Here is a 10,137-nt window from a genome sequence, read left to right as displayed (position 1 = left end):
TATACACGTGTTTAGAGGAAAAAATACAGGAAAAATATTTTACTTTTTTTTACTGAAATTGTGTTAATAAAAATATAAAAAGTCAACAAATAAATTTTATTTGTTTAGTTATTTATAATTTACAATATTTTATTTATATAATTAATCGATTATATTAATTTAAATAAATTATTACTGCAATTAAAAGTTACATTGGGCACAATTTTGTTCGTCCAATTTGAAGCTTAATTTATGTGTCTATCGTTGAAAATTTATGAAATTTGCAGGTATTTTGTGTATTAGAGGACCATTATCATCAAAGTATAACAGTAATTTGTGATGGTAAGGGCCCTCGAGGGGTATAGAGAGATAGATGGGTGGTCATGTGTCTACTGAAGATTTCACTCGTTATAATCGTCATTATAATTATTCTTATCCTTCCTCTCCTCAAAATTAAGCTTTCTGACATTTTATAATAATTAATAGTATAAAAAATTTTACAATAAAGTACGATAACAGATGGCGCCATACACAATATTAACTTTTTTTGCTGGAAAAGTTATGTAACTCCTTGCTGGACATTATTATTTAATTTTTTATCGTTTCTAATTAGGAATAGTATTAAATTAATTTTATTTTCAATTATAAATATTCTTTTATACAATTTATCCCGAATTTTTAATTATTAACGACTCTCTGAATTACTTACAAAAATACACATTTTGAAATCTCTGTACTTACGTTTATACTTAAATAAACTGTTAATTTACTACACAATTAAGTGTTAATTATATAACACTTGACATATTTACTATTTACAATAATTATAATAATATTAATGACAATTAATTCCTCTACACAGCTTGTATATGCTTCATTTATAAGTGTTCAAATAAGTTTACAATGAACGATGCGACTATCTACAAAAATTGAAAATATATATGAAATGCTGAACACTTAATGAACTGTTCAACTCGATTTTATTATTTTATATTTGACTTAACAAATATAAAAATAATATATCCGTCTATTGGAAGATCCTGTGTATGAGATTATTTATAGTACAACCCTTAATGAACACGTTCAACAAGGTGATAAATTATGTGTTAATTGTCTACTATGGCTCCAAATCTCGTTTACTAAGTTCACCGTTTGACTTATAAGTTAAATCAGAACTGCTTGGCGTGTAAGAAAGGTTGGCAATTCCATTTGAAAATTCCATTTTTTCTTCGTCCATTCCCTTTTCAGAGATCTGAAACACGTTAAAGCTGTTCCCTTTCTCGACTTTTTCTTTGCTTGCATTCTTTAGGAATATAAATAAGTTATTAAATATGTGTTTAACATAAAATCTATATTTAAAACAATTGCTATTTAAATTCGTAATTCGTACCTTGTGTAGCACACCGAATCTTAAATGCCTCCTAAATTTTAATGGCAACCAGAAAAATATGGTTTCAAAAAATGGAGAAAATAATGCTGGATCCATGTCACAAGCTTGTTTTGGGCCTTGGTAAATTATTTTAAAAGATAAAATTATATATTTATTGATTTTTTAAGTATATTTTAATGCTTTTATATGTTTAACTGATGGAAAGAAAGATATTTTAAAGCTCAGTTTGAGTAATAAAAACTTCGGATATTTAATATCTTTCTTGAATTATTCATGAATATTTAATATATAGGTTGAATCTTACTAATCCGGCAATCTTGGGACCAGACGGGTGCGGAATAGAGAATTTCCGAACTAGTTTTAGAGTAACAAAATGGCAATTTGGTCATTTTTATACCTGTATTAATCAACTTCATCATCAACTATTGTAAGCTGTAACAGAAGTAAACGCTGTGGTGCCACAACTGCAGTGTTTTCTATTTGAGGATAATTGGCAACACTCACTAGACATGTGAGGATACCTTGAAGATACCCACTAGGCACGTAAGGATGCCTACAAGGAAACCTACTAGACACGTGAGCCCATGCGTAGGGGCCTCGTGTTTCTGGACCCGAAATTGGAAAATATAAAGCAATTTTCCGATGCTATTCAATGTCACAATTTATGAACAATTATATACTACAATTATACATTATTAGCTTATGTTGTAAATTTATATAGAGGGGGCCCGGAAGGTCTTAATACACCACTGATAGCTGCCATTATTGTTTTGTTTGTATACGACAATGTGAAAAGAGGGCGATCTGCCGAGTAGGAATGCCTCCCGGAAGAAATTTATATGGGAAACTGGCCCCTATTTAGGTGTTACAAACGTTGGCGAGGCGACAACCCACGACCGGTGTTCAGTGGTTTTATTCCCCCGGTCATTGGTAGGCTCAACAGTACCGAATAATCGAAGGTGCCGGATTAGTAAGTTTCAACTTGTATATAATACAATGACTGTATTAATTGACTACATCGAATTAAAGTACATATTTCTGTATGTATGCTGAAGGTGTTTTGTTACGTCATTTATTATCAAACCTTGATGAAAATATCATTTCTTTAAACCGAAATTTTTACAAAATTATTGTATAATTTACCTGTTAAAAAGCTGACAATTAAGCCAACTACTACAACAGTTGTACAACCGATGGCGCTGTACCATATGTACGATATTCTGTACAGGTCCTGTATACCACCCTCACTAAAAAATCGAATAAAAACTATTACTTAATTGTAATTTATTATTTATTTTAATAATTATAACTAATAATTTAATATTTTACTAGTGAACTGGCATTGATGTTGTAGTATACTCTGTACTCGTTGATACTGTTGTCATCAACGTCGTCGTTATATTGGATATAATACTAGTTCTGTTGCTGCAACCTGTTAATGATATCGGAAGCTTGGGAATGTAGGGCTTATGTATAAAATATCCAAATCCTATCCAGAATGGCAAAATTAATCCAGTTATAAAGCCACTAATAGCACCCTAATTAAAATAAATCAGGAGGTAAACTATATTTTACTTTCACTGGTGTGACGACACAGAATTGGAGGAAAGTAACTAGACATTGAAAAATCAACATAATTTTTAAACTTATACATAAAACAGAAACAAAGATTAGTTTTCTTGTACAGGTACAGTATTAAATGAAAATAAGCTCACATACTTAAAATTTAATGTAGACACTGGCATCATCGACCATTAATGCATTTTCTTCAGATTGTGATGTGGATGGACTGCCAGTATTCTGTGGATCCGCAACCGAGTCTGTGATTGTTTTAGCTTTGAATGACAATTCTTAGTTGTTCCCGGACGAATTATGGAATGACCACCCTTTGCTGCACGCCGCAGTCTTTGCACATCAACCTCTGATTCCTACACCTCATAGAATGCAGCCCAATCTGCACTCGCTCCTAAACAGATAGGCTGTTGGTCATCTTTATTTTCACTGTGTGCGTGCTGCCTCTCTCAATTACTGCTCGATCACTCGACACCATCAGTGCAGAAATTTTCATTATTTCATTGATTAGTGCATGTTTGTACATAAATTCTATTACGATTGCGTTATTAGTTTAAAAGTTATAACGATTTAGCAATGCCTAGTTACTTTGCAACCACTCTCTACTATTATTATACTTACAGTAGCATTAGGCCATGGAAAAAACATGCCAAGAGTAAAAAGGCCTAAGACTGGTCCACCAACCATTCCAAATATGCTCAGAGCAGCCTGTAATTAGGACAAAAAACTTGTTACTGCATTTCTTTTTATATAAAGATAATTATATTTCTCGCTTACAGGTAAAACATCTCCCAATTGTTCCGCAACAAGTACGAGAAGAATAGCTAAAATTCCATATGCCACAGCTGAAATTTAAAGAAAACGTTTTAAAATTACATATTAATATAACTAGACGGTAAAATATCTCATTCATTAAATAAAATTAAAGTATTTAATTGTGTTCTTTATGCAAATTCTAAGGTTTACGTGCTATAAAACACTAAAATTTAGCTACAAAGTGGTGAATCCTTATTAGTAAAAGGTCAGTAAACTGTGAAGATCGCATCAAATATGTTGAGTAACGCTGGACTTAGACTTATGGCCTTAAGCGATAACACATTACAGGCCTTTCCTCTCCACCGGATAATTATAAATGTAAAAAAAAGATGAAGTCCTAAGCTATAGACTCATAACGCAACAGATTACTCTTGTTTAACTAATGTGCAAGTCTAGTCTTCACTCTATGTGCATAACCCAACTGTAAATAAATAGCGTAACTAAGAAAGGATTCATGGGGTTCGGACCTTCTAACCTTTGTAATAAATAGGCCCTTTAACATCAGTGTTTGTTACACTACTGCTACAAATATGCACTTTTTAGTTTCTACATAACTATGGAAGGATTTCTTGTAAGTATCATGCTTTTACTCTACCCTAGAATTGAGATTATTAATGCAATAACAATAGATGAAAAAAGTAAAATAAAACTGTTTTACTTAAACACATTACTTCATACGAATAAACTCTTTGCTGGACTTTCCCAGCATTCTTTATTTGTTTTCATCCCCAATAATTGCTACCCATACCTGTAAGTCTTCATATCGGTTCGGGGATATTAAGAAAGGGGGCCATATCTTCCGAACCAATAGTCCGATTTTCCTGAAAATTTCTATAAACATCTCTCCCTTACACCTATGCTTCCATACAAAGTTTCAGAAATTTTTAGACAAAAAGAACAGAGTTATTTATCTTGAAATTCATGTAAAAATTGTGCCTCACCATACACTAACATCCATACGTACAGAAAAATTCTCCAATTTCTTTTGCTGTTATATAACAGCCGGAAAAATAAAAATAACTGATTAAAATTCGTTACTCATCATATATTTGTCGACAATTACGGGAAATTTAAACAAGTCTTCAAGGATTTCGTGTTACTAAACACGTAATCGAGGGAAATTTTATGATTTAAAATAGCCATAATTTAAATTGTTATATATTATATATGAGTCAAAAATAATTTTGTTTTTATATAAAATAAGGTACCAAAAATTTTGGTGCTTCTTGCAGCCCATACTTCAGAAATATTAGGTTTTATATAAGCTTTGACGACGTCTTCAAGAGTAACAGCTGATAAGGAATTGACTCCCGATGATACGGTACTAATAAATATAATTTTAAAAAAATTCATTTCTAAATCAATAATTTATAAGTTTAAATTTTAATTTATGTAGATTAAAAATTACCTAAGGGCACCACTAAATATTCCAGCAACAAATAATCCTGGTATTCCTGATATCTCTCCCAATACGTCCATGACAAACAGAGGAAGCAACTGTAAATTTATATGAAAAATTAATTATATTACTTTTTTCTCGTTACACTTCTATTGGAAATGTCGTTAAATTTTATAAGGCCCGTACTTAAATAAACATAAAAATATCACAATTATAACATACCTGATCTGAGGTAGTTACTTGTTTACTTTTTATGGGATCACAGTCTTTGTATTTTGCATAAATTGCTAATCCAACTACACAAGTTAATGACAGTAGTAAACTCAGACCAGGGAAATTGATTATGATGACACTAAAATATAATTATTTTTATGAGGGTAAGAGGGTAAAGCCTTCATTTAAACAATGTGTAAGAGAATTATTCCTTACCTCTGCGCCTTACTTAATGTAGGTATGGATAAGTATCTCTGAACCATAGACTGATTAACAGCGTATATGGCTAACCACGTGAAATAACCACCAATGGCCAGACCCCATACTGTATGTCTGGTTAAGGGACTCGTATCAAAACTAATATATACAGAAGAAAAATTATAATTTTATAGTATAAATTATACTTAAACTCGTATATTTTTGCACTTACTTCCAAAATTCTATTCTCCCTCCTTCATCGTTGATCTTCCAAACCTTTTCGATCCCACCTTCATCCGACACACCCTTAATTGCCACAGCAAACATGGCAGCGAACATCATTAAAACTTGGAATAAATCGGTCCAGATGACGGCTTTTATACCTCCCTAACGTTATAGAAATTAAGTTGTAGGCCTGCTTTTATAATTTGTACACATGTACAGTACATTTACTATTACTTACAATTGTCGTGTAGAAGGTGCAAACAACTCCGATTGATAGAACAGACGTCCAGACAGCTATTCCTGTTACTAAAAATTGAATTTTTGTTAGTAAAACTCTTCTAACTGGGTGTTAATAGGTGTAGTTACAGTATATTTACCTTGAGATAGCGCTAGGGAAGGCGCGTACAGCACAATAGACATGTAAATTAACTGCAATTATACAGTAAACAGGTTAGTACAGTGTTATATCTTGTTTAACATTAAGTTTGTTTGTTTGTTTAACATTAACATTAGTACACATGATAAATTCATACCATTTGTATGGAAAATGCGATCGATGCTAACGTTCTCACTGTTTTACTGAATCTTTTTTCTAAATACTGTAAAAAGTTAACTTGTATAATAAATACGAAAAACTATCTTATAATTATTGTAATTTACGTATAATAATATAAATAAGGGAATAGTCTACTTTAAAACTAATGAAACCTTCGTAAGGAGACCATATTTTTTCTGTATATAATCATGAAAAATGAACATTTTATAACGTTTACTCTACATTTTTACCCAATTTAAACGTATAATTCTTTATATAATGTATATACAGTCAAACCTCTAATAACGGCCAGCCGCTATCATCATTCACCTGTGAACTGAGGCCACTTTTTAATTAATTCTTTATGTTGTATATATGAACAAAACTAGCCTTCAAACAACTGTGTTCCGATCAGTGTCTGTTCTTTACAGGTTCGGCCGTATTAGCTACTATAAATCGCATTAGAAAGTACTGTACTTTCTATAAAATGTGATTTATTCCAACAAATAAATAATTATGTAGGCATGAAAAACTTTGCTGTGTCCTGAGCTTCCTTAAAATATTATTTAATATTCCACCTCACTTGTGGAATATTGAAAGTAGTGATGCACAGTCAGTATCATAATGCATAAAAATAACATTATATCATACTTTTTTGTGTCAGGAATTTATATTGTTGTTACAGAATAAAATGTTATATTATTTTTTGATCTGTATTCTATCAAACTTTATTCTGTGTAACTATCAATCCTCTCTTGAATAGGTTCTGATGATAATGTTACCTGAATACAATCGAATATATAAATTGCTGGAACCGATTCTACCTGTACCCATTGTCTAACAGGAGGATATGATGTAATTAATTACAGGTTCGAATATAATTATAATAAAAAAGACATTGTTTACTTCTATGGGTAATTTTCTATGGTAGACGATGTTTAACAGTAATTTATAAACCGTACATAATACAAAAATTGTATGATGTTCAACGAATTTTTAAATTGTTTACTGCTGTATTATTTTATAAATATCATATCTGATTATTATGCAATTATCATCTGTAGTGTATTGTTTAATTTGTCCTACTAACAGTGGGTTATTGGGTCACGACTTCTCAATACGATATATAATAAGGTTAGCATTTCTATAAATGTACGCACATTAATAAGTTAAATTATAGTGATAATATTAATGATATAATATAATAATAAAATTATATAATATCTATCGATTTTTATAGGTTTTCCCCCTTTTTTTCTCCCAAATATCTTTGTGTGATGTGCGAAAATTAATTTTTTCTGGTATAGATTTCCGATGAAGTTCGACCTTCGACGATCTTTACACCTCATCAAAATGGCGAAAAATAATATTAACATTATTAAATATTTAATAATTTATGCAAAAAATGCAAAAGTAATTTTTTAAATAATAAAATTATTTTTTTATTTGAATTTTTCCCATAAATCGTTGTATAACGCGCAGCATTTAATTGCGTTAATTCTAAATTATATTCGCAAATTTTTTGCGCATTTCTTTCGGAATTTACTTCTATTTTTTATACTTAATAAAGATTAAGTGACTTTTATATTAATTTATACGTTAAAAGTACTAATCATCATATAACAATGAACGTATACGTAGAGCAATAAATATTAGAGTATGCAGACGTAGAAAAATAATATAAAATATATACAAAATTTAGATTAAATTATATCTAATAACCTTACCTCGTAAACACTAGTCAATTCTAACTTATAAAAAATCGGTAAGTAAAAATACGATGCCGCTGGTATCAGTAGGGCATACGAAATTATAATCATGAAATACTGTGTTCCATAAGTATACATTTCTGCAGGTGTTCCAAGTAGTGTTATGGCAGACATGAAGCTGGCAAGAACTGACATAGAAACAGGGAAAACTGACATTGATTTCCCACCCATTAGTATATCTTTGGTAGTTTTTTGACCCTTGAAAGCGTAGTAAATTCCAATAATGGCCGAAACAGATAGAGTGGCGGCAAAAACTACGTAATCGTAAACGCCGAAACGTTTTGCTAGATTGTCAGCATTGTCTTCTACTGTTACAGTATCCATTGTACTTTATCCAAGTGGATGCGTGAATGGCAATGCAAGATGAAAACGGAAAATTCGCTTTATATGCTCTGATGCAACAGTGACAGGAAAACCGGTTCCGTTTATGAATGAAGTACAGTACCTACCCCCTTTTTTCACCTTTACATAACGTTAATACTCGTACTTAAATAATTATTTTACTTGTATACTCGTATCATTTTGTATTTTCCCCCTATCCAAGATCGTAATTAAGGTGAGTATATTCAAGTTTTTCTGGACGAGAACGTCTGTGTGTCTGTTTCTCAGAACTCGACTTTATTTATTTGTATACAGTCCCTTGCCCTGATGTGGATATGTAACCCACAACACGAGAACGTATTAAAAATATAATTTTAGGGCCTACTAAATTATATTATTATGTCAAGGGCCCTTAATCCGGTGTTAAATTAGATAAAAACGGCGATTTTGTAGGGCATAACGATTACAAAATCGATCTAATTTAAATGAGACCTTGATGAGCTTCGGTTTTCCTCATTAAACTGGAAAGAATTGAATGAATAAATAAATAAATGTAACACTGTCCTAATTTTTTGATAAATTGATGATCATTCCTACGTAAAATTTACGAATAAACAAACAATCCTATTAATTCTACGCATACAAAAATTCTGTTAATGACTTTCAAATTTACTCTTCCTCTATATTTATCTGTAAATATACTTAGTCATGCTATCTTGATAACAATTTACCACGTTTTTTCGTCTATAAATTCTATTTATTTACGCATTTTCTTTAAAATAATCATATAAAACTGTACAAAAATATACTTTACATACAAAAACAACCTTTTTTCATCGAAAATAAGGTTTAAAGGCTAACTTCGTACACGAGACCACCTTAAACAGCACTTTCTGATAATACAATCGCTTCCTTTAGGCAATTGATTGAATGTTTTTAACCTAAAGGGTGGCTCAAACGTCGGTACACACGCAAATACCGGTCATACATTAATAAAATCGGAATGAAAGTACGAATTGTGTATAGAATAGTGATACACTAGTTAACTAAGTTTTGGATCTCACCATTCTTTTTGTTATAGGTTATAGGTTATTCTTATTGTTACAGGTTAATTAAAAGCTATAGGTTAGACATAATCAAAGGTAGAGGAAAATAGTGTTTTCTGGGGGAGAGAAAATCGAAATTCGAGTGTTAATTAAATTAACGGTATTTAACTCCGTAAGTTAGAATCATTAAATTACAATTGTTTGTACTTCACTGCATAAATTTATCCAGTAATTCTCACTGCTTCTATTTCGAGTATCATGAACAGGATGCGATATTGAAATAAAAATAATAAAAAAACAACAGGTTATTCTAGATATTTCGCGAATACCAAGAAGTGTATCAGGAAAGAAATTACACACGTATTACCTGTTTTTATGTGGAAATTACTTTCGTTTCGATGTGACTCGAAACAAACGAATACCAAACACATCAATCATTTGACACTACATACCTGTTTAGTTATTGGGAAAAAATAAGTATGTATATTTCTAGATGCATACAAATGCAATTTAAAGTGCTGTGTCTGAGGATGTAAACACTTCAAACTGTAAGAAGTTACTAGAACTTGTGTAATGTGTTTAAAATTCTCTTACTTTTCCTCTGTTATGCATACCAGAGGAAAAGTATTGCATAACAGATAGAGTGTACAATTTGTCAAAAAATTACCCTTTCC

The 10,137-nt window shown here is 31.0% G+C and overlaps 1 protein-coding gene across 1 annotated transcript; it reads right to left on the bottom strand.

Annotated features, from left to right (window-relative positions):
- Nucleotides 1–1,002: 1,002 nt before the first annotated feature.
- LOC136979820 (sodium-coupled monocarboxylate transporter 1-like) lies at nucleotides 1,003–8,439 on the bottom strand. The gene is made up of 15 exons (XM_067275847.1): nucleotides 8,055–8,439; nucleotides 6,326–6,391; nucleotides 6,170–6,221; nucleotides 6,031–6,098; nucleotides 5,800–5,954; nucleotides 5,586–5,726; nucleotides 5,379–5,508; nucleotides 5,166–5,254; nucleotides 4,966–5,081; nucleotides 3,719–3,786; nucleotides 3,563–3,649; nucleotides 2,699–2,907; nucleotides 2,513–2,616; nucleotides 1,370–1,485; nucleotides 1,003–1,282 (listed from the first exon to the last, which is right to left on the bottom strand). The coding sequence occupies exons 1-15, from the start codon at nucleotides 8,418–8,420 to the stop codon at nucleotides 1,097–1,099; spliced, it is 1,953 nt and encodes a 650-aa protein (XP_067131948.1). The 5' UTR covers nucleotides 8,421–8,439; the 3' UTR covers nucleotides 1,003–1,096.
- Nucleotides 8,440–10,137: the final 1,698 nt, after the last annotated feature.

This window comes from Centruroides vittatus, unplaced genomic scaffold (assembly GCF_030686945.1).
Source record: "Centruroides vittatus isolate TY-2023 unplaced genomic scaffold, ASM3068694v2 contig_644, whole genome shotgun sequence".
In the NCBI taxonomy this organism is placed as follows: Eukaryota; Metazoa; Arthropoda; class Arachnida; order Scorpiones; family Buthidae; genus Centruroides; species Centruroides vittatus.
This window is presented reverse-complemented; position numbering and strand designations above follow the sequence as displayed.

Coding starts and splice junctions, on each gene's coding strand:
- LOC136979820 (XM_067275847.1), bottom strand. CDS start 8,420: ATGGATACTGTAACAGTAGAAGACAATGCTGACAATCTAGCAAAACGT. Junction 3,650..3,718: donor AATTGGGAGATGTTTTACCT/GTAAGCGAGAAA, acceptor TCCTAATTACAG/GCTGCTCTGAGCATATTTGG. Junction 2,908..3,562: donor TTCCATGGCCTAATGCTACT/GTAAGTATAATA, acceptor TATTTTAATTAG/GGTGCTATTAGTGGCTTTAT.